The sequence below is a fragment of the Malus domestica genome, chromosome 15 (genome assembly GCF_042453785.1).
Source record: "Malus domestica chromosome 15, GDT2T_hap1".
NCBI lineage: Eukaryota > Viridiplantae > Streptophyta > Magnoliopsida > Rosales > Rosaceae > Malus > Malus domestica.
Window position 1 is genome coordinate 18453595 of NC_091675.1, and position 25368 is coordinate 18478962.

Sequence of the window (25368 nt, forward strand, 5' to 3'; positions counted from 1 at the left end):
AAAAGAATGTACAGGCACCTGACATTTAGTTTTTCCTTGTTTAGAATTCTAAAGCAGAAAAGCAATCAGGAGGAAAATTGAAGGTACTTACAAAAGCCGAGGTAACCTCTTGTGGAGGGATGTGGAAGCCTTGGTCTTGAGGATGGATCGGCGATTCCGCCGTGGCCTCGGGTTCCTCGAGCAGGCGTTTGCCACGGTCGGCTGCCGATGGGCCGATTGGCGCAGCTGCTTCAGTGGAGGCAGGGACGCCCTGGTCTTGAGAAGGAACGAGAGGTTCGGCCGCCGGGGTCGGTTCCTCGACCGTGTGTTTGCCACGATTGGCCGAGGAGGGGCCGGGTTGAACCGCCATCTCGGATACTGGAAGAGTTCGTTGACGAGTAGGAGGACGACGCGCCAGCGGGACCTCGTCGCTCCCCTCACTCTCTTCCAGCACGAAGACCGTGGGCTTTGGATTCTTGGGAGAGTTTTCCTCGGTCGTAGGAACCGCCTGGTGTGAGACAGGTGCCTTCTCGACAGAGGGAGGTACGACTGATTCGCCGGCCACAGAAGCAGGCCGCGCTGGGATCGTCTCTATGGCCGAAGCCGGTTGTTTCTTGACCCCAGAATGGCCGGCGGCGGGAGAAGGGGAAGCACTGGGAGTCGTCGTGTGGCTGGAAATAACGTGGATCTCCCGTGCACCTTTCTTCGCCAGTTGCTTGACCCGCTTGGCAGGCGGGGAAGGCTTGATAGCCGGCCCGACCTCTTGGCGAGGCCGTTTGGTCAGCCCGGCCCTACCAGCAGGTTTGTCTTTTTTGGCCACGACCGATTTTTTCCCGGCCATAGCAGCGGCAACTACCTCTGTCTTTCTCAAAGGCCGACTACCTAAAAGGATAAAGACAATTCAGTAAGGCGTACAACAGGCAAGGTTGAAGAAAAAGGGGGAATTGAACAACTACCTTGAGAATGGGGGGCCGGGGCTTTCTTAGGTCGGTTACCGAAGAGCCTGTTTAGTACATCCTCGACCGGCGTACCGAAGAACTCTTGAGTGTAATTTTCCCACCACTCACCGAAGGTGTCAGTGCAATGGGTTTCTGGGGTGGCCGGTCGTAGGCGAAATCTTTGGCAGTACTCTTGAAACTCCTTCGCGGCAGTCCTGCACTCGTTCTCTGAAGAGCGAGGCTCGCGTCCGCGGCTCAATACTGTGCGGGAAGAGAGAAGGGGGACGGGACAGCCCTGAAGATAGCCGAGCTGACGGGCAAGGAAGTTCGGATGGTACACTTCCCACCCCGACCGTTTCCCGTCGCAGCCGAGAGGAAGGTCGCGAGCAAGCACGAACGACCCCCAGGTTCGGCGAAGAGCGGCGTCCTCCTCTGCCGCCCACGTAGAGGTAGGCAGTTTGATGGAGGGGGGGTAATCACGACGACGACAAATCAGGAATTCGTCGCTTGTGAGATCGTCAAGGGCAAAGAGGTACCTAAACACCTCTTCGGCCTGATGAGGAGGCGTTGGTCGGGAGGCTAGCTGAGGACCAAGAGCCTCTGTTGCTGAGAAATCAGCTATAGCCGGCCGAAGGGAGGCGAAGTACACCTGCAACCAGAGCTGGAAGACCCAGAGAGGGCCATTCTGGTGGGGGTCCACCGTGTGGAGAGTCGCCTCGGCCAGGCAACGGAAGAGGTGGGCAAGAATATTAGAACTCAGCGCCAGGACGCGACCACTGGCCAGGGCTTCGGCCACTGGCATATTCTCGACCAAACATTTGTTTGATTTGGTACAACAAATGTATTTATTGTACCAGTAGAAGAGGAAGGCTTCATGCTCTCCTTCTCGCAGGTCCTCTTCCCCTCGACCGGCGAAGTGAAGGTAGAGGGTGTTGTAGTTGAGAAAGTTCTTGTGGAGCTTCTGTATTTCATCCCTCGACGGGATGTGACCGTCACTATTCAGGGTCTCGAAGGCTCGACGGTCGAAGAGCGTCTTCAGATCGATATTCGACGGGTGCCCGGAGAGGGTCGCGTCGATAGGGATCCCGGTGGCCGAGGTCCCCAAAATGGCGGTGATGTCCAGGATGGTGGGACCAATGGGACCAAGGGGAAGGACCATTGTGTTGGTGGCTGAGCACCAGAAGCATAGAGCGGCTAGGAGCAGCTCCTTGTCAGGGACAATGTCCATCGACGAAAGGAGGATGGCGTCGTAGATGCCCAGGATTTTCCATTTTTCGCCGAAGAGCCGTTCCATTCGGACAACCCAGGTCGCCCAGGTGGTGGTCGTCGAGGGCCAGGAGCCTTGGGGCTTTGCCGCCTCCCATCTCGACCATTCGAACCCTTGGAGCAAGGGTGTAAGGCAGTGTTCCTGGAGAAGACCAGTGATGGTCGGCAGGATTGTTGCCTTGAAGAGAGGACCCAGGATTTGGTGGACGGTGCTCATGTCGTTCTCGAACCGTATATTCTTGATCGAGCTCCGATCAAGGATCTTCTGATGCTGGTCGCATTCCCGGGAAAGCTTGGAGATGAAGGTGGTCATTGTAAAAGCACAGCGTAAGGAGGTTTTTTGGGTTGGGGATTTGAGGACGAAAGCTTGGAATGGAGGAATGCACTTGAGAGCAAGAGTAGGGAATTTCAGGAAGTTTGAGAACATAAAGTACAAATGAGGAAATTTCGGTATTTATAGAGTAATGGGAGGAAGAGCAATCGTTCGAAATTCAAAGCAAAGGGCAACATCGACCGGAGGAATCGTTGATCATGATGAGCATTTGGGGAATGCGGTTGAGAAGACCGACGGTTTTAGGTTTTGGGGGCGCACGATCGCGTGTGACGGCGAAGTTAATGACGAAAGACGGTTCGACGCCTGCACGATGACAGGAGGGCTCACGGACTGATGAAATGGCTCGCGGATTGAGATAGTGGTCATAATGACGAGACGGTTCGGGCAGGCGCACGCTTCAGACGTCATTATCGGGGATTGGCCATGTTAGGGGATGCCACGTGGCGAGTGGTTTAGCAGGATCAAGATCGTGCGATCATGTTCAATAAATGCGCCTTGGAACTCGGGTATTGGGATCCTGAGTGGTAGATTCGCTTCTTCAAGGCCGAAACTCGGCCGAAGGTTTCAGGCCGAGGACCTCAAAAGCGAGGGGGCAATGTTTGGGCCCAAAATAGCAGTTTGGGCCGAGGGAGGTATCACTTTCGGCCCGGGAAGACTACGGCGAGAAAGTCATGGGGGCTTCAGCTCATGGGCTTCTAGGCCTAGGTCGGTTAAATCAGAATGCAAGTCGAGTCCTAATACAATAGGGACCCTCGACGAGATCAGTAAAACTAGAAGGCGAATCCGGCTCAGTTAAGGACTAGATTCGTAGTCCTAGCAGAGGTAGGACTGATTGAGGTAACGTTAATCCGGAGAAGGAAACCTAGTTCGAATAGGATTAGAACTCGGGCTCGGTGTTCTGCTTCTATAAATACAAGACATTCAGCAATGGAAAAGCACCACAAAAATCAATACAAAATTGCCCTGCGCAAACTCTCACAACTTGAGATCTTTTTCTTTTCCTTTTTCGCTGACACATCTTCCGTTGGCATCAACAGCACTGTGGAAGCAACCGGTGATATCTTAAGTCGGCATAGATAGCTCTGTCACCGTAGAGTCGGTCGGTCTCGCAGTATCTTCCGTTGGCATCAACAGCACTGCGGCGAGAACGGTCGATTGCCTATCCAAGTCTCGGTCGAGAAGGGTTTTCGAATCCTTGTTGGTCGAGGTCATCTCATTAGCCTTCTCGGCGAGGTGAGGTGTTACAGTTATTACATTCGGCACATTGTAAGCCGAATTCGGTTCGTGAACTTTGTAAGAAATAGCAGCCTTGTCTTCAGGCTCGAGAACCCAAGAGGCCGAGACGCGTTCCTTTCTCGGCCGCAATCGCAAGACGCAGAAGTCAGTAGCGCGACCCAACGCAGCATCATCAAATTTACTCCTCGGCCGAGCCTCGGCCGACGAGTTGGCACGCCCCGCAATCACCGAAGGACGTAGTTAGCTTAGAATATATTCGGCCTGCGCGCCACGTAGGCTTGGTAGATTTTAGGGTCAACAATAATTTAATTATTTTTTTTTTTAAAGTAGGTAGTTCTTATTTGATACGTGTGTTAACATTTGTTATTTTGTATTTCGATGAAATTATTGGCATTTTTAAAATATCAAAAGCTCGTCGCTCGAAGGGTAGGGTGGTACGACTCTTGTTTACATGAAGATAAATCACCTGATTAGCAGGGAACATCATTTAGCTTGAAGTTTAATCACAAATTTAAATTTAGTTATTCAGGTTGTATTTGGATCTCTTGATTCTCAGAGTCAAGGCAAAGATAGGATAGAACATCATTACACGCCAACAGTACCTAACACCTTTTATTTATTGTCGAGCTTTGTAAAGTGAACTTGTAATTATGCATGACATTAAAGTGATTGGTTATATAGAAAAAAAGCTAAATAAGTGCGAGATTCTGTATCATCTCTTCTAAGATCACATTATGCATATCCTAAGCACTTATGTTAAGAAAATTTCCGGATTGTGGCAACCCTAAAGAATATTGTCTCGTTTAAGAAGTCAAGAGTAAAGGTGCAAATTAAGTAGCCGAGTTGGCCTTGTGTTTCCAGGTCTAAAGTTGATCCCGCTGACTTGGTATTGGTGGCTCAGTGGCCAAGTGGTTTATGCGAGTCTCTGGTCGTACGGATGGCTCAATGTGAGCTGACCTAATTCTTCCTTTGTGTCCCCACGCCCGGTACTAATCTAATTAAACTCGGATTAGCTATGCAAAGCTTTTCCTTAAACCGATGATAATAACAAAATGGAAAATCTTGCGCAAATAGGCCGTCTTAGCTCAGCTGGTAGAGCGCGTGGCTTTTAACCACGTGGTCGTGGGTTCGATTCCCACAGACGGCGGTTTTTTTTTATCCATTTTAAGCATTTGGAGGGCAAATTCCATCGAATATTATTATGTTTTTTATCAAAACATATTTGTACATAATATAACTTAGGGACGGATTCATGACACAAGATTTGACACAAAGGCTCTTAAATTAGTATTTTTCAATGGTTGAGATCTAATGTGACATGAAAATTCATTAATTTAAAAAAAATCAATAAATATGTATGAACAATTTTAATTTCCTAGTCTGAATTGTAAATTGTGCTTTGATTATGTCTCCTGTTCCCCTAAATTTCCATTCCAACGAGCAAAGCAGGTCATATTTTCAATGATCAAGGAAACAGAAAATGAAACATGATTAAAGAGGAGAGAGAGAGAGAGAGAGAGAGAGAGAGAAGAAGAAATTATAATTGGAAAGTTGAAAGTTTTATTTCCAAATTTGTGTTATTGTTTGAAAAATTAAAAATCCATCTGCCCCCTTTGACAATTATATCTGCCCCCTTTGACAATTACGGCAAGCAACTTTGTCCATAATCTGCCTGTTCACTGCAGATTTAGTAGTCCTCTTTTTTGGCATTCGTGAATCGTGATGGATGGCGATATTTTTGTCATCGTGGACCCCTCCCTTAGCTTTTGGATATTTTTTGGCATTCCAATACCCTATGGTCGGTCGTATTGACAAAAATACTCACAACTAATCATGACCAACCATGGAGTCACAGATGAATAGAGAAAAGCAAAGGACACAGAAAATATACCATGTTTAAAGAAGAGGGAGATTTTTGGATATATATAATCTCATTCGTGTCGTGCAAAAATATACAATTGTTTATACTGCATATTTAATACATACAAGCAACCGCTCCAAGGGTCACAGCTAACCAAAGATCCACACAAACTCCTCTTGGATGTGTTTTTAAAATTAATTATTTCTAATTAAAAAGTACAAACTAAATGACAACTTGACAACAAACAAGCAATCAAAGATTACAAAGCCAGCTACTACACATGTTAAAAAACAGACACCCCGAAAACCAGATGCTTGGAATCTCTTGCTCCCAACACGTGGCTTTATGTCACAAACACATGGCGCACCGACAAACTTGTTGACGCATGAAATATCACTGTGTCAGCATCTCAAGTTTAATTATCACACACTGGTTCGAGACATTCTTAAACCCCCGAACCGTCGAGCTTACTTATTTCTCTACATACACCAAAGGTTCCAAGGGTGTTTATGACATTGTATTCTCTCCTTTCCACGTTTAGCGGGGGCCGGCAAGTTTTGAGACATCCTTGCTAGATCTGTTGTATTTCATGTGGCTATTGACCAGCTGTCCAGCTGCAATTGCTGACATCAGCGAGAGCTCTCCGGCGAGCACTGAACCGGCTACAATGGTGGCCAATTTCCTAGAGTTTGAACCGGGCGAGTCTCTGCTTGCACCCTTTACACCCAGCAGGTTCAAGCAGGCTGCTTGGGATGCAAGCTGGGTTCCTCCTCCAACTGTTCCCACCTGAAAAAGTTTAAGTAAAATAAATTAAATTGGGATGAGTTAGGTGTCAACTCAGTCGAAGATCTCAAAGAGACTCAGAAATATATTTTCTTAAAGCCATAAAAAAAAAAACAAAAATGTCTGCAAATTCTGCATTGGTGTTACGTTCTTCTATATATGTTGGAACTCACACCAATGGCTTCTGTTCCACATTAACCCTTCAAACCCGGGAGTTTTTAAACCCTAGGAGGTTGATATAAGACAAATTGTCTGGAAATAGCAGAATATGACACTTGGCGTCTTATATCTAATAATTTTTTCTACAGAAGCGACACTGTTTAATAATTGTGCAGAAACATCTAGTATTACCTTGGAATTTGCGGTTGAAGAAAATCACAATGGACACCAAGTTGTGATGTGAGGGAGCCATTTTACACACAAATCACAGTTTAACGCTTAGCGCTGAAAAGTTTTATGATGTTTTTACAAGTCAATATATTTGTCGGTTTGTCGGTTTGTGATTTGTAGTTAAACAAAGAATTACTCCATAAATAGTATGGAGCCAAGCAGTATTTGTGGATCTAACATTGCCTTTTAAACACATTTTAAAATTGAGCATAAATTGTGGATTGATACCGTAAATCAAGCACTAATTATAGTTGTATTGTACCTCAATGGAAGGCATGGTGACTGAGACATGAAGGTCCTTGCCGTCGTTTATGGCTTCCATCATGGTGATGCAGTGAGAGCTCTCTACATTCTGAGCCGGATCCTGACCTGTGGCGATGTAGATCGCAGCAACAATGTTGCTGGCGTGGGCATTGAACCCGCCGAGAGCACCAGCCATGGCAGAACCAGTTAGGTTTTTGAGCATGTTGAGCTCCACCAAGGCAGCCACATTGGTCTTCAGTACCTTCCTCACCACCTCTTCCTTGATCACTGCTTCACACACTACTGACTTGCCTCTCCCTTCTATCCAATTCACCGCGGCCGGTTTCTTGTCGGAGCAAAAGTTTCCTGCACATTCCGGAGTAAAGAAAAACTAAATCAACCCAATCAATTACAGTAAATATTCTGTTTTTCTTATGCTATCACTTGTCAGACATCTAATCACACATTCAGATCTGACAACTTAAAGTTGAGAGGGCAAAATACATATTCCAACGTGACTAACAATGAATTTTGCATCCTTGGTTTTTTTAATCGAACATTATCCTGTGAGCATAACACTCGTCACGTAAAACGTAGTCATCACCGTTGTACATCTGCTACGAGTATAACAGTCATCACGAAATACCCCTCAGTTGCATGCAATTTCCGACGACATGCGAGAACCTCCCGAAATTAACACTCACATGCAAATTATGGACAAAAAGAAGAGGAAGCAAGAGATTAATTAAGTTACCAGAGATGCCAATAACATCCATGTCAGGGAAGTCGATTTGGAGGAAATCTAGAACGTTTTGGACGCCTTTGGAGACCATGTTCATCCCCATTGCATCTCCAGTGCTGCAAGTAAACCTCATGTACAAATTCTTCCCTGCCATCGAGCATTGAATCCTCTGAAGCTTTGCAAATCTACTAGATCTGAACAGTGCATATGCAGTCAAGTCAACAAACGAAATTCCAAATTATTAATTCTTACCGTGTCATAAACTTATAGATAAATAATAATTAACTCTTCAATTTAAAAACAAAATGGTATTTGTGTGATCACTTAAAACAGGGATTTATACTACCCTCCTCTTGTTTATGTCATTTAATTCTTCTTCACTTTATTCATCCTAAAGATTGGAAAAATGCGGGAGCGTGAAAATTATTTTCCTTAATTTAAAGGATTCACGAAGAAAAAGAAGGAAAGGAACACAATCCCATCAACGTCATCGAGATATAGCAGATCAAAGATAAAGTTAACCAACTTTAGTCAATTAGTAACAAAATCATTTTTTAATCATTTCTCCTCTTCCTCGCCAGAAAGTAATACAAACTCACACTATTTTTTTTTTTTATACAAACTCACACTATATGCAAATGAAACTCCCGAAATAAAAGGTGTTCACTTTAGCCCCGCAAATAAACAAAAAAAAAACAAAACAAAACAAAATAAAAAAACATGTAAGTTAGGTGAGTTGGTGAGGGCATGCTGAACCCGTTCTTTGTAATCCAGTTTGAATATTTCTTTCGTTGGTGAGACTAATTTATAATATCGTTTTGCAACACAACACAACACAACACAAAAATAAAAGGAAAATAAGACTCACCAACTTGAGTTAAAGTGAGAAAAGTAGATTGTTAAAATTAAAATACAAAATATCGCAGGTGAAATTCGAACTATTTATGAGAAAACAAAAAGAACGAAACAAAAGAAATAGGGTTGAGGTTGAACGGTCCGAACCTGTTGAACACGACAGCGAGGGAATCGAAGTTGAGCGGGTCCTCGACGAAGAACTTGAGTTCGGCAGCTCTGGCGGCTGAGCTGAACCGGACAACGGGAGCTCGGGTCATCCCGTCCTTGAGAACCACGCTACCGGCCCCGCCTGACATGTGGATGGCCTTGCAGCCCCTATTGGTGCTGGCAACCAAGCATCCCTCCGTCGTCGCCATTGGCACCGTGTACTCCTCGTCGTCGATCAGCAGCGGCCCCGCCACTCCCACCGGGATCTGGACGTACCCGACCGGCATCTCGCAGCACTGCCCCAGTATCGCCTCGTAGTCGAAGCCTTCCAGCGGGAGCCCCACCAGCGAACTACCGGTTGTCCGCTGCAGAGCCTCTCGCCGTATCGCAGCAGCTCGCCGGCAGTCCCCGAGAGTGGACTCGAGAGAGTATGACGGCGTGGTTCCGACGACGACAGACGTGATAATTTCCTCGTCATCGGTCGACAACGCCGGCGAATTATCGTCGATGGCGGTTGCGGTGGTTGTAGCGGCGGAGGTGGAGGAAAGGAGTGCGCTGGCATTTACGGATTTTTTTCGCTGGACTACAACGTCGTCTTTCCAGGGGTCGTGGGCGGCGCGGGAGCTGGGGGAGACGAAGGACTGGACGAAGTCAATGCCGAAGAAGCCGAGTAGGTAGATAACGGAGGCGAAGAGGGAGAAGAGGGCGGCGAGCTCAGAGAGCGTGACGACGTGAAGTGGCGTGGAGCTGCGGATCTTCTCTCGCCAGCGGGTGAGGAGGAAGTAGGCGACGGTGAAGAAGAGCGTGAAGAAGAGGCCATTGGTGAGGTAGAGCGGGAGGGGAAGGGCGTCGGAGGCCTTAAGCAGCTGCTTGTCGGACTTAATGGGTTCGCCGGCGGCAGAGGCGGTTGAGGGTCGCCGGCGAACTGCCATTATTAGAGAGAGAGAGAGAGAGAGAGAGAGAAAGGGGGGAATTAGGTAATTAAGGAACTAATAAGGCAAATAAAACAAAAGGGAGGGATTAGTGGTGGGGGTTTATTTAATTAATTTGGGGTTTTGTTAGGGAGTTTGTTGTAAAAATGAGCTGGAATGGGGAAAAGGCGGAGGATTTGGACCCTTTTTTATAGCAAGAGGAGAGGAGAGGAGAGGAGAGGAGAGGGAGCGAGTGAAGAGGGAGTGCGGGGTGAGTTGGTTGGCGCGCTGGCTGCCAGGACCAGGAGTCCCACTCCCACACGTACGCTGTGGTTACGCGTGTCTGGGCTTGTCTCTCCGATCGGATCTGTGGATCCAGTTAATCCCTTCGCGTACTTTTGGAGTGTTGACCGTCTAATTTGAAAGAGATTTTTCAGTGTTATCGAAGTATGAAATGGTACATCATGTGTCACTATATAAATAATGTGATATATGTGTTAAAGGATTAATAAATTAAAAAATAAAATTTTCTGCCACTCATATAGAAATACGTGATGTACCATCCGTGTTCCGGTCATAATGAAAATTTTCTTCAAATTTGGAGGAACTATTGTTATAATCATGTAGATACAAATTCCACCAATAACATCAAGAGAAAATTGTAGCAATAGTCTCGCAATTTTAATTTAATTGGAGTAATGATCACTCAACTAAAAATTTATGATCATTTGTCCCTTGACTCATTAAAACGTGTAGCTATAATCTTTTCCATCAACTCTGTCAAAATTTTGCAAAATGCCACGTCTCCAATTGAGGTAAAATTGAGGGACCATTGCTCCCATTGAGTAAAGTTGAGAGATTATGTCTCCAATTGAGTTAAAATTGAGAGACCATTATTATAACTTTTCTCATTTGATTTTTCATATTTGCCTCTTAATTTAGCCTCACATGCGTGGCATGTGACCAATTTTGACAAAAATTGTATCGGAGTTAACGAAAAGAACCATAATTGCGCATTTCGATGACTCATGGGATCAATGATCATGCAATTTAAGTGCTTTTAAAAAACAATTACTATTAAATTATTTTATTCAGAATTTCGTTTTTAATGCAAACGCTTAGTAGCACTTTTTATTGTCACAAAGCATGTTTATTATTACTAGCATATGCCCACACACAAAGTATGCGAAATTTTTTTTTTATTTTTGTTTTTGAAATAGAAGGAGTGAGGAAGAGAGTTATAAAGAATATGGGACTGGGAAATTTTTTTTTTAATTTTTGTTTTTGAAATAGAATGAGAGAGGAAGAGAGTTATAGAGAATGTGGGACTAGGAAATTTTTTTATTTTATAATTATAGATGTTTGTACCATACTTGACCAATCTCGAAACTACTGAGCACCGGTTAACGTTATACCGTCAAGGACCCGGAAGAGTTTCCCTCAAACCAAGAGGCCAATCACAGTGCGACACGTGTCGACATCAGAAGCCAATTATAGCGCGACACGTGTCAACATCAGAAGCCAATCACAACAAGACACGTGTCAATGTCAGAATGAAACTAGAAACTCTCTTCTATAAATAGAGATCATTCTCTCACAATATTTTCTAATGTCATTTGTACTAAATCATTCATTAGTACTCACTAAATGAGAGCTTGAACCTATGTACTTGTGTAAACCCTTCACAATTAATGAGAACTCCTCTACTCCGTGGACGTAGCCAATCTGGGTGAACGACGTACATCTTGTGTTTGCTTTCCTGTCCCTATCCATTTACATACTTATCCACACTAGTGACCGAAGCAATCTAGCGAAGGTCACAAACTTAACACTTTATGTTGTACCAAAATCCTCACTGATTTTGTGCATCAACAATAGATATGTTAGGATTACATGTAGGTGAGGTTTTGAAAAAAAAAACAGCAAAATTTGGTTGTGTGAATTTACATTTCTACCCCATATTTCTTATTCATGTTCTATTTTAATTAGAAATTTAAACTGGTAATTTCATATAATTTTAGTTGACAATAAATATTTTATTAATTAGTAGAGATTTGTTAAAAAAATACACTTTTAATATCTAAAAAAGTAAAAAGATTTCCAAACAAATTAGTAACTTCATTAACAGTGTATATATATATATATATATATATATATGCGACTCCCAAAAATTACTACAAATCCATGATTATTGACCATCGTCGTCGTGCACTCATGACGGGCTTGTTTTATTCAATTTTTCAATTTGGAAGTCACTCGCCATGAACTTCAGTTCCCTCTTCTCTCATTTCCTATTAATTTATGAAATTTTAACGAAAAATTTTTGGTACTGTTTATTTTAATGAAAAATCACATTTTTACATTAAAAAATTAATCATGATACTATTCATTTTACCCTTTATTCTGTCCTTATCGTTAAAACTCAAAGTTTTCAAGTCTTTTGTGGAGCAAAAAATATTCACTAGGCGACACGTGGATTTTTGGACAAAATAGGACAAAAATAGCCTCGAGGCATACCGGGTCTCCTACACGCGAGCAGTAGAGAATCATCCATCAACCAAGTCAGGAGTACCCAAAATGGGTAACAATTCAAAACCTATTTCATATATGTTTTTACCTCATTTTTTCCTTATTCAATTAGCCATTTATTTCAAACATTCCATAACATCCTCAACCAATTAATATAATCAATATATTAAAGGCTATTTATATCACCAAATCACCCCAAAATCACACCAAGGTCCGGCCATTCCCATCCAAAAAGAGCCTATCATATTCTCTACCTTTTCCACCATTTTCCTTTTTTAATTACCCTAATTAACTAGCCAATTAATTCCAAAAACCACCAAAACATTCATTTTATGTTTAAATAGCCAAATAAATTGGCTAATTAAACCAAAATTAAACCTAAAAACCCTAGCCACCTCCTAACTCTATAAATAGGCACCTATTCTCATCAAAGAATCAATTCCAACACTTTGGCAAAAAATCCCAAAATTCTCTAAACACTCTTTCTCTCTAAATTCTAACTTTGGCATCGGAGGTTCTTCGGCCAAAGCCCCCCCATTCATCGTGGGCGCGTGAGGCTCTTGGCCTTAACCTAAGGTGTTAATTGTTTTGTAGGTGCAAAATCGTCCAAGATCGAGGAGGAAGAAATTTGCATCCACAAATTGGTGCTTTCATTGAGAGTTGAAATCCATACTCGTAGAAGACTCTCGCACAAAAAGGTTTTTTCTTTATTTTCTAGTCCATTTGAATATTTTTCATACGTTCTTATTATTAGAATTTTTTACTTGCAAAGGTTCTTTGATAAAACGTATAAGCAAAATATAATGGCTAGAAATTTAGAAAATTCCACAAGTGAAAAGTCTAATGTTCAAGAAATGGGATTGCGGAGATCCGTGAGACTAAATGCGACAATAAGGGGAGCGGCATCATCATCACGAGCTTCCACCATGGGAACAACCGTGGTGGCTACCTAGGTAGCCACCCGCGGCGAGGTCCATGGTGCCTTCACCACGGCCACCATAGGAACCACCGCGGTGGCTACTTCGGTAGCCACTCGTGGCGAGGTCCATGGAGCCTTCACCACGGCCCGGAGATCCGTGAGGCAAAATGCAACAATAAGGGGAGCGGCATCACCACCACGAGTTTCCACCATGGGAACCACCGCGGTGGCTACCTCGGTAGCCACCCACGGCGAGGTCCATGGTGCCTTCACCACGGCCACCATGGGAACCACCGCGGTGGCTACTTCGATAGCCACTCGTGGCGAGGTCCATGGAGCCTTCACCACGGCCCGAGCCATGCCATCCAAGGCTCACGGTACCAAGACCACGATCCAAGCCGTGCCATCCAAGTTTACGTAGACCCAAGCCCAAGCCTCGCATTCACATGCACCGCGCATTGAGCAACCTGCTTCCGTGATCCAGCCTGCTCCCGTCAAGCAACCCACTCTCACGGCCCAACCTGCTCCTGCCGAGCAGCCTGCTCTCGTGGCACAGCCTGCTCCTGCCAAGCAGCCTGCTCTCGTGACCCAGCATGCTCCCGTGGCTTTCCAAGCAGCCCAAGTCGGCCCAAGACTATCTCAACCATCCGGACCTACCATCGAGCCGGGGGCATTCTCACCACATTTTTTCGCGAATTTGACATTTCCCAACTCAAATCTCGTGCCCGAAGTCTACCACCTTTCCACTGCCCAAGGAGGCGCATTTCTTCCAAGGTCTTCCAATCCAAATGGCGAACAACACTTGTCTCGACAAGTCATAGAGTTGACGAGCGCCCTTGCACAACAGAAAACCTTGGTGAATCAACTTTTGCAACGTATCGGGATCCAACGTGCCCCGGACGAGGTATCCCGAAGTAGGACAAGGGCAGACGAACATTTCCAGCAGCGTCCCGGTAAGCAGCCATTCGACCAGCGGAACGTTTGGGCAGTGTACATTCCCGTCTTAGAGCGCGAGGGAGCATGCACTCTCGACTAGGCCCACGGATGAGCATACATTCACGGTTGGGGTCATACTCCGATAGTCAACATGAGCAACTTTCCGGGCAAAGTGTCTATTTGCAGCTAAGCCCACAAGGAGCGTCCTCCACCTCACATCAGAGTAGGCAGCATGACGGACGAAGAGAAGCAGTTACTCAATCCAGCTCAAGTTCAACCAGCAGCCTGCGAAGAACTCGCTCGCCTACTAGGAACGCACCACATGCACGACATCCGCGGCATAGACGAGCCAAACACATGGAAGAGCAGCCTAGACCAGCAAGTCATGACTGGGGGCAGCCGAGAGCTCCGCTACCCCAACAAAGGCAAATTCAGGAAGAAGTAGAGAGACTATTGACCAAGCGATTGCATGATTTCCAACGCAACGAGGTTACCGACGAGGCACTACGACGAAACATAATCAACATAAGCAGGTCACCCTTCACGGAGGAGATCGAGGAGGCAAAGCCTCCACGCGAGTTCAGCATGCCACATTTCACATCTTTCAAAGGGGATGAAGACCCGGAGAGACACTTAAAACGTTACCAAAGCGCAATGATCCTTTATCGAAACAACGATGATCTCATGTGCAAGATATTCGCCACCACTCTACAAGGCGAGGCGCAAGATTGGTTCTACACCCTGCCGCCACAATCCATCCGGAATTTCTACGAACTTTCTTTGGTTTTCACCAAAGAATATTCATCTTATCGCTCGATCAAAAAGAAGTCTGACCATTTGTTCGACGTCAAGAAGAACCCAAAGGAGTCGCTTCGCGACTATGTGAGGAGGTTCAAAATAGAGAAGGCAAAAATAGTCGGATGCAACGACTCGATAGCTAGAGCAGCCTTCCAAAAAGGACTTCCAGCAGACCACCCGCTATTCGGAAAATTGATCATGAAAGAAGATCTAACTCTGGCAGACTCTTTTGCTTTAGCAGAGAAGCATGCACTTTGGGATGAGGCTCGCCAATGCACATTTAAGGACTTGAAGAAGTACCCGACATCACCTCCCTAGAAGCAGCGGAGGACTTATTCGCATGTTTGACGGTATCTAAAGTAGCAATAAGCTCTACCATCATGCGAGAAGAGCTGGGGGCCTGACTACCTGTATTCTACAGTTACCTGCAGTCATCATCATGACGCACTATTCCGCCGAATCCAAATCGACGACGATAAAGGCGTAGACCCTGGCAGATGCAAAGTTTTCTGACGAACGCAACAACTCGGCCCAACGATGCCCCGAAGGCAGTCGAGCACACTTTAGCTGCACATATTCCCTTAATGGAGATTTCTGGCATTCGCATGTCAACGACGCATCCAACTATAAAGGCTTGCGAGCAGCCGTGGTTCGTGGCAACCGACTACTTCACCAAATAGGTGGAAGCATAGCCTATGACGACCACGATTCAGACGGACATAGAGCGCTTCATATGGAGGAACATCATTTACCGATTTGGCATCCTTTAATCCATCGTCACCAACAACGGCCTGCAATTCGTGGGCAAAGATTTGGCGAAGTTCTTCAAAAAATATGGCATCAAGCAGCATATGTTCATGCCGAGATATCCTCAAGGCAATAGGCAGGCCGAAACATCAAAAAATATGGATCTCATCTGGGAAGGTCCATACAAGCTCAGCAGAGTAGGCGGCAAGAGTAATTACATTTTCGCCACCATGAAACGACAAAAAGATCGAAAAGCAGTGGAACGCCTACAATATGAGGAAGTACCATGTGTGACCTCCTGCTACATCAAAGCCTGAAGACTCAAATAGCTCGACGGGCACCACCTCACAAACTGAGGACTATCCAGTTGTTATGCAATTCCTACCTTACAGTTAAGTTCTCGTTCGTTTCATTCATTTTTCAATGAGAAATTCAGAAGTAATCACAACTTGGCTCGGCTGCATGCTTACAATAACTGATCATTCCTGCACTTCAAAAGAAGAATGCGCCCTTCTTAGGGACTCATCGCAGGAATTGCGCCCCCCGAGGGACCAACCATGCTCTCCAGTGCGAGAGGGTAAACCAATTCCCCAACACCCATATGGGTTAGCTCTCCAAGACAGGAGGATAAACTTTACACTCCGAATATCCAGACGTGGATGAGCCTGGCTGCCCTAGTATAACTAGATGCACGATGGCTTGCGCCGGGATTCCTAGAAGTAGCCACAATGGTCTTTTTCAAGGCTTAGCTAACTGAAGGATTTTGGGCCTTTTGGCCTAATCCGTAGGGAACCGGGCCCTAGAGACTGTGGGGGCACATTATGCAGTACGCCCTACAGACGACTGCCCTGGAACCCTAAAGCTGCTACCGAATGCACTAAGGTAGCCTACGGATTCCGGAAGACTGCCTACGGCTTGCCCTTCGAGCAGTAAAGCCGCGCTAGACTTATACAACTGCACATTCTTGTGAAAGGTTAAACAAGCTAGCGTGCATATACGAAGTTTTATCCACTGCCGACATGCTACGTAGTCGATAAGCTTCACCTCTGCCAAGCGCGGAACAACCTACACCAAGTCCTAAAGTGTTGTGATACTTGCTACGCAACCTACAGAATTGAAGAAAGTCAAGGTTAACAGCCTAGTGGTTACGCGGACTTATCTGCTTCTGTAAGTAAGGCATCCGGCTGCCAACCCTATGGCTAACAACTTTGCAAAGTTCTACACCAACACCTACGGCTGCATAGGCTACGCGAGCTTGTCTGCTTATAAAAAAGTAGCATGCCTGCCACTGGTCTATCAAGTCTAAAGGTTAAAGTGTGAACAAAAGAAGCGAAGATGAAGGAAAACATGTTTATAAACAACTAGCAAAGGCCGAATGAGTTCAAGAAAAACAAGAGCTACAAGGAAAAACAAAGAAAATCCTAAAGGCTACGTAGAATACTACACTACACCAGCTTGGACATCCCACGACTACTCGGTCGCTACACCTTCAGCAGCCGTAACGTTCTTAGCAGCGGTATCATCCGGTGCTTCACCCCCGACTGCCCAGCCTGGGCACTAACTTCTCCAACTACTTCACCAATGGAAGCCTTAAAAGTAAAAGCAAGCAAGTCTTCCGGAGAAATAGAAAAGGTCTTAAAACCTCAAGCCCATCATTCTCACCATTCAGCTGCTCATTCTTCTTAAGCAGACTAACACGGACGCGCTGCAGCTCATCCACTACCTTCTTAGCATAAGCAGCGAAACGAAGCTCAGAAACTGCAAACTCAAGATCTTGAATCTGAGGTATGTAACATCCAATCTCATTCTATGCACTTTCATGCTTAACTTGGATCGCGTCAAGCCTAGTCTTCAAGTCAACGATCTTTTGGCGAACGGTCCCAAGCTGCAAAGGAGTGTGGGCAGACATATGAGACCCCTTCAAAGCAACGAGCTCAGAATTTGCCATAGTATTTGCCGTCTCCTTAGTAGCCTTGCTATATCTGCATCATAGCAAGTAGAGAAGTCATTCTATAATTGGGTCGTATGCTTCGCAAACGAGCTTGGGCAAACAGCTTTCTAACGCCATCAACAAACTTCGCACAAGCATCCATGTTTTCAAGAGATCTGGTTTCAAAAGCACATAGATCTCAGCGGCCTCCCCATAAGCAGGCTTAATGGATTTCTCACAGCTGCCTACGTGAGCAGTCTCCTCATTCCCAGCAGGCGAATTAGTCTCAACAACATAAGGAATGGGCCTTGACGCCACTTTAGCAGCAGAGTCAACCTTATCGCTCTTCATAATAGCAAACCTCTCCAAAGGCGCCACATGCTCAGATCTATCAGCCTCATTTTTCGTCCCCTTGGAAAAAGTCAAGTCAATCACAAGCCTGAAGGCAGTCGGCGAACCCGTGCGAGCGAAAGAAGCCTTTGGTTTTTTTCTCAGCCGGCATCTCTTGAGTAGGCAGGGAAGATCCCTTTTCCTACCTTCACTTGTAGCAAGATCCACAACAGTGATTGGACGAGCCAATGCATCTGCCTTGATTCTACTCACTTCCTCTTTCGGAAGCAGCCCACATTTCTCTCAGCGAAGAGGACTAAGCAGCCAATGACATTTATGGTACTCAGCAGGGGAGCTCAACCAGCATTCCAGCAGGCAGAAGGCCTGCATACCCAACATTCCAGCAACCCATGAGGCCCACAATCTCCTCATTTCTCTCAATCACCAGCCTGGCCCGAGTCAAGTCCAAGAGCCCAAAGGACATGAGCCATGCGGCTCGCCTAGCACTGCGCCCCAGCGCCACAATCCGCGACCCCAGCCGCACAAGCTGCCCTTGGCTCAAGCCAAGCTAAGCCTGCCCAAGCAGTGGTCCCTGCCATGACATCTCCTCGGCCCATGCCGAGCCAACTCCTGGCCCCTGCCAGCCGACGTACTGCACCACCCCGACGGCTGCCCCGCAATAGCACTAATCCAAGAAGAAGGCAAGAAAAATTAAATTTTTCTTACATCAGTGCGGCACGGAGAAGATGAAGAAATCAACGAAAGACGGTCCTTTGCACGGGCAAGATGTAGAAGATTGCTAGAGGAGGGGGAACAAATATCCTCTAACTTTCTCTCTCTTGTGGGGTAGAATAAATTGCTCTCCAAAGTTGATTTAATAACCCACTTAAGGTGGACTTAAATAGGCTTTGAGTGAAGTTTATTTCCCTTTCCTATAAGGGCCTAATTTCCAATTAAAGAGAGAATCAATATCAAAATAAGAAGCAATCCTACGTTTCCTAAAGCAAGAAGATCTCTACACCTGCTGCCCTTTCCTACGAGCAACCCAACAGGTGTGGGGGCATTTGTGGAGCCAAAAATATTCACTAGGTGACACGTGGATTTTTGGACAAAATAGGACAAAAATACCCTCGAGGCATACCGGGTCTCCTACACGCGAGCAGTAGAGAATCATCCATCAACCAAGTCAGGAGTACCCAAAATGGGTAACAATTCAAAACCTATTTCATATATGTTTTTACCTCATTTTTTCCTTATTCAATTAGCCATTTATTTCAAACATTCCATAACATCCTCAACCAATTAATATAATCAATATATTAAAGGCTATTTATATCACCAAATCACCCCAAAATCACACCAAGGTCCAGCCATTCCCATCCAAAAAGAGCCTATCATATTCTCTACCTTTTCCACCATTTTCCTTTTTTAATTACCCTAATTAACTAGCCAATTAATTCCAAAAACCACCAAAACATTCATTTTATGTTTAAATAGCCAAATAAATTGGCTAATTAAACCAAAATTAAACCTAAAAACCCTAGCCACCTCCTAACTCTATAAATAGGCACCTATTCTCATCAAAAAATCAATTCCAACACTTTGGCAAAAAATCCCAAAATTCTCTAAACACTCTTTCTCTCTAAATTCTAACTTTGGCATCGGAGGTCTTCGGCCAAAGCCCCCCCATTCATCGTGGGCGCGTGAGGCTCTTGGCCTTAACCTAAGGTGTTAATTGTTTTGTAGGTGCAAAATCGTCCAAGATCGAGGAGAAAGAAATTTGCATCCACATCTTTTTCGTTAGTTTTCCTATTAATTTACTGGAGGCAGATTCTCTGCCCTCCCGTATCCTCCTGTTTGTGTGGTCACGGTAAAGTTATGTCAACATTTTATATTACTATTTATTTTTATCTTATTATGTCTATAAATAATATAAAATATTGACGTGACTTAATCATGATCACACAAAACAAGAATGCACGAAAAATGGGAGGGCAGAGAATCTGCCTCCTAATTTACGTGCCATTTTTGTTTCCATTTTACTCATCTCTTGCCTCTCGTCTGCCTTTTTCACGTGTCGTCTTTTTTGTTAAATTTTCGTACAAGACTTCGACAAGTGAACAAAATAATAATTACGTTCCAAATCGTATTATCATATTATATTTACATTAAACTTTGTTTTTTATTCTGGAAAACCGATCTGTACAAGCAATTGAATATAAGATGTTTGTGTAATATTGTATTTTATCCACATGACCAACACTTACACAATCTGATTTGTTCAATACAATTCAATATTCGTACTTTACTTAATTTAACCATTTAAGTTTACCCTTACGCATCAATACATTATACATGCCATTTATTGATATATGAGATTTTATTCCAAAAGATTTCGATGCTAATATGATAAGCACGGACTTTTAACTTGTAGATTATTGTTGTACTTAGTATTCGAGGCAAATAGAAACTCCCATTCATATCATTTACTATATTGAGTCATACATAAACTCAACAAAAGCACATCCAAAACAAAGTCACACCACAATGGTGAAGTCAAAATTGCGAGAGTGAAGAAATGTCTTACGTCGAAAGTTAACTAAACTTTGTATGTGTGTTTTTATAAGAAGTTTGGTCACTCGTCTTATCATCAATTGGTTTTAGAGTATAACTCGACTTTCTTCAAAAATTTAGTCAAACATTAAAAATTGACTAACCAAAAATACATATTGATAATCTAGTGGAATCTAAAACATTTCCAATTAAATGGAGAACTATACATCACTAAAATTCATAGATTTTGGTATTCTTTATTCATAACAAAACAGCCCCCTTTTTTCATAATTCTGATGCAAACTGCATATGTGCCTCTGCTGCCGACAAACGTATGGAGTCAATAACCTACTCATATATAACTTGTAACAGAGAGCATTTGAATTCAAATAACCATTCACGTGAACTGAAGAAATTTAAATGGGTAGGCAATAGACCGACCAAGTCATTTTCTGGTATATGTTCAATCTTTTGGGAAACAAACGATCGATCGATCGATCTAGCTTATGGATCACAAGCTTATTCCAAGATACGACGTGGATTGTGGTGGTGATCAATTTCTATAACTCAGGTTCATTTACAAACTGTTGCTTCGATTTTATGATTCATATACTGTAATTTGTAAAACTTTAAGGGTCGTTTTATTTATTATTATCGTTGCCATTTAGTATGCCTTAACAGATATTCTACAATTATTATTGTCGCCACTGAATATGTCTAGAGAAAATGTTTTGTTTATTATTACTGCAGTCATGAGCATGTACGTTAGTTTTTACAAATGTATTGGCCATTGGTCAAACCCTTCAAGTTTTTAATTAACGTCCAGTCAAGCTTAGTTACCTTAAATCAATCCTGCACTTGAATAAGATATGGCAAATTCTTAGTTAGTAATTAGAATAACACACCAAGTCAAGCTTAATCACCCAAGTAGCTACTTAATTGCCTGCTTAAGAAACATATTTATGCATACATACATACATATATATATATTATATGTCTTGTGCTTCATACTTTTTTTTGTTTATAATATATGAATGAATGAATTCAACTGAAAATTCAAACCCTCGTATGCAGGGAGACGGCTGGGGATCACAGAAGGGACAACGAGTTCAATAACAAATCAACAAAAATTGAAAAAAAAAAAAAAAAAAAAGATGACTGATTTCGTCTTACTCTTTCAAATGTGGCCAGCAACACGATTTCACTTCCTTTGATTTCATGCTGGACAATATTGACTAATGGTTTTGTTAATATTTTTCTTGTTGCTTAAATTTGCTTTTTCCTTTTTGCCTTCAACTCTTGTAGCTGATTCCAAATAAAGAAACTATGCACTTTCTCCGGTTAACAATTTTGCATGTTATTTTTGTTAAAAATTCTTGAAATTCTGTGAAGTATACATCATACAACTATGTAGGAGCTATATCCAAAGATTATATCCATGCATATATATGTGGTGTATTTGTTTTTTAAATAAACGATATTATCTACATTAAAGGGATGAGGGAGTGAGCTAAGCAGCTAAGCCTCACAATGTGCTAGTAATAATGTGATGTAAATATTAGAAACGGTTAAAAATATCAAGAGAGCAAGAGCTTAAGTAAAGTGAATTTAATATATATGCGGTGTTTTTTCAAAGAGTAATGCTATACATACCATGTTTTTGTACCACATTTTCATACCACCTTAGGTGACACTGACGTGGACAGCCACATCATTTGAATTAATCAAAATTTTAAATTTAGTTCATTATTAAATAAACTAATAATTAAGAAAAATTAGTTAATTAAATGATGATTGTGGTATACGAGGAGTCTTTCTCCTTCATTTCCTTGGATTTTGCAAATTTTTCAAATGATGTGATTGTTCACATCAGATGCCATATAAGGTGATATAGAAATGTGGTATAAAAACATGGTATGAATAGCATTATTCTTTTTTTAAACTTACTTATTATTAAGGTGGAGGGCAGGGATCAAAACTATTATAATAATAATTTATGGAAGGGATAAATTTTGAATCGGGGATGATTAAGTGAAAATTCAACACCCTATCCACTAAAATATTGAACCACATGTGAATTCTTTATTGTCTTCGTGCATCAAAAATGATATAATTGAATACAACAATTTTATGTGTATACTCCCAAAAATACTAGTACAATCTAAATTATTTTTATACCAGTTGTTTTTTCTTTTTATACTAGTACGATCTAAATTATTTTTATACACTTGTTTTTTGAGACGATTTTCGGGTTTTTTTTTGCCATCTCCAACCGAAGGGTTCATAGGACCAGAGGGCTGAAAATAGCCCAAAAACCATCTCCAACTAAGGGCTAGGGCAAAGGGCTCGTGGGCCCCACAGGACAAAAAAGGCCAATCGGCTAGCCCAACTCAACAAACCCTGGGCTGGCAAGAATTTTCATTATTCTTGTCGGTTATATTCGATGGCATTGTACTTATTCATGTCGGTTATATTCGATAGGAATGGTATGCCTTTGTTTGTTTGTTTGTCCATTTTTTTTTTAATTCTATTTTTTTTTCTTATAACTTCCTAAGCCATTACACAACATTAAATTAAATTAAGTAACATGAAACAACATTAAACAATATGAAACAACATTAAATAACATTAAATTTAAATAATAAATTATGTTTGACCATATGGCCATTTGACCCTTTGGGTCTTGGTTGGAGACGGTTTTTTGTAACATGGCTAAAATAAGCCCTATGGCCCTTTGGCCCTCGGTTAGAGATGGGGGCAAATATGGCCTTATATTGTTCATTAAAATATTAATATATTGGAGGGTCGGCCTCGTTCGGTTGGAGATGGTCTAATATACTTGTATTGACAATCTAGGGTTAAGCATGAGTTGGACCACCCGTGACAATGTTTGGTATTCTTTGGCAAAGAAAATTTAGCGTGCATCATTAGAAATTTTGTACATTCATATGGTTGCGAGTTTGCTATCCCCAATTCAATGTTTTAGTGTGCATTGTGGAGCCAAAAATATTCACTAGGCGACACGTGGACTTTTGGACAAAATAGGACAAAAATACTCTTGAGGCATACCGGGATTCCTACGCGCAAGCAGCAGGAAATTATCTTTCAATCAAGTCAAAAGTGCCCAAAAAAGGTAACAATTAAAAACCTCTTTCATCAAATCCTTTCTATAAGGTATTTCCCAAAACCTAGTATTTTCTATTTCATTATTTAGCTAATCAATTAGCTAAATAATATTGTGAACACGGAAAATTCCTGAAACGAAAGAGACAAGAACAACGTGCACAAACAAATATTATGTATTTGATGATTTTGGGTTACAATCTCTCTCTAATTTGATCCTCTGATTCGATCTCCGTAAGGTGTGTATTTGTGGATGTGTGATTGATCCAAAGGGCCGTTGGGCTTGATCTAAGGATGAACGTTCTTCAAGGGCCGTAGACTTGATCTTGAAGGTGGATTTGAGCGGATCTTCAAAGGGGCTTTTGGGCTTGATCTTTGAAGAACAGTGATGAACGGATCTCCAAGGGCTTTTGGGCTTGATCTTGAAGAACAGTGATGAACGGATCTTCAAGGGCTTTTGGGCTTGATCTTGAAGAACGGTTGGATGTGTGGATTTGTTGATGTTTGTTGATCCAAGGGCCGTCGGGGCTTGATCTTGGATGAACGGATGATGAACGATGGTGCTTTCTTCAAGGGCCGTCGGGGCTTGATCTTGAATTGGTGGATGATTGTTGATCCAAAGGGCCGTTGGGGCTTGATCTTGGAAGAACGATGAACGAAGAACACTTTCTTCAAGGGCCGTCGGGGCTTGATCTTGGAAGAACGATGAACACTTAACACTTTCTTCAAGGGCCGTCGGGGCTTGATCTTGGAAGAACGATGAACGAAGAACGAAGAAGGCTTTCTTGATTCTTCGGGAACTTGGATGCTTGAGAGCTTCGGAGTTTCAGAGCTTCAGAGCTTCAAGGTGTAATATGAATTCCCCCTCAAAATGAATGAAATGGGCTTGTATTTATAGAATTTTCCAATGCCTAATTTTGAATATAATATCCCAGATGAAATAAGTCGTTTCTGCCAGGTGTTGACACGTGTTCTATTTGATGACTTTTCCAACTCATTTCAATTTTCGTTGAGTCACACGCTACGTGCAAAATTTATGTAATACATGAGCGTTGACACTTTGATTTATCGGTCAACATTTATTTACGAAATTTCGATGTCTACAAATATATACCTACCATATCTCCTAAAATCATCCTTAATAATCAATAAAATCACCCAAATTGATAGTCAAAACCGGCCACCACCATTCCCATCCTCACCTTTCCCATTTTCCTTATTAAAATAGTCATTCATTTTTATAACCACCCATTTATTATTTTCATATTTAATTAGCCAATAAATTGGCTAATTAAACATGAAATTGAACCCCACAAAAAACCTTTAGTGGCTGGTTACTTTTATTCAAAATTGGGCAAGGCCTAACTCTATAAATAGGCACCTATTCTCACCAAAAAATCAATTCCAACACTTTGGCAAAAATCCCAAAATTCTCTAAACACTATTTCTCTCTAAATTCTAACTTTGGCATCGGAGATTCTTCGGCCAAAGCCCCCCATTCATCGTGGGCTCGTGAGGCTCTTGGTCTTAACCTAAGATGTTAATTGTTTTGTAGGTGCAAAATTGTCCAAGATCAAGGAGGAAGAAATTTGCATCCACAAATTGGTGCTTTCATTGAGAGTTGAAATCCATACTCGTAGAAGACTCTCGCACAAAAATGTTTTTTCTTTATTTTCTAGTCCATTTGAATATTTTTCATACATTCTTATTATTAGAATTTTTTTACTTGTAAAGGTTCTTTGATAAAACGTATAAGCAAAATATAATGGCTAGAAATTTAGAAAATTCCACAAGTGAAAATTCTAATGTTCAAGAAAT

General features: G+C 42.7%; 1 protein-coding gene and 1 non-coding gene across 2 annotated transcripts; one reads left to right on the plus strand and one right to left on the minus strand.

Annotated features, from left to right (window-relative positions):
• Positions 1–4827: 4827 nt before the first annotated feature.
• On the plus strand, positions 4828–4900 carry TRNAK-UUU (transfer RNA lysine (anticodon UUU)). The gene has a single exon. It is a non-coding gene; the product is annotated as a tRNA-Lys (tRNA).
• Positions 4901–6151: 1251 nt separating this feature from the next.
• LOC103421562 (3-hydroxy-3-methylglutaryl-coenzyme A reductase 1-like) lies at positions 6152–9706 on the minus strand. Its single transcript, NM_001328844.1, is given in 4 exon segments — positions 6152–6400; positions 7050–7396; positions 7785–7966; positions 8775–9706. Coding segments are annotated over 4 exon segments (1710 nt in total).
• Between the last annotated feature and the right edge of the window lie 15662 nt (positions 9707–25368).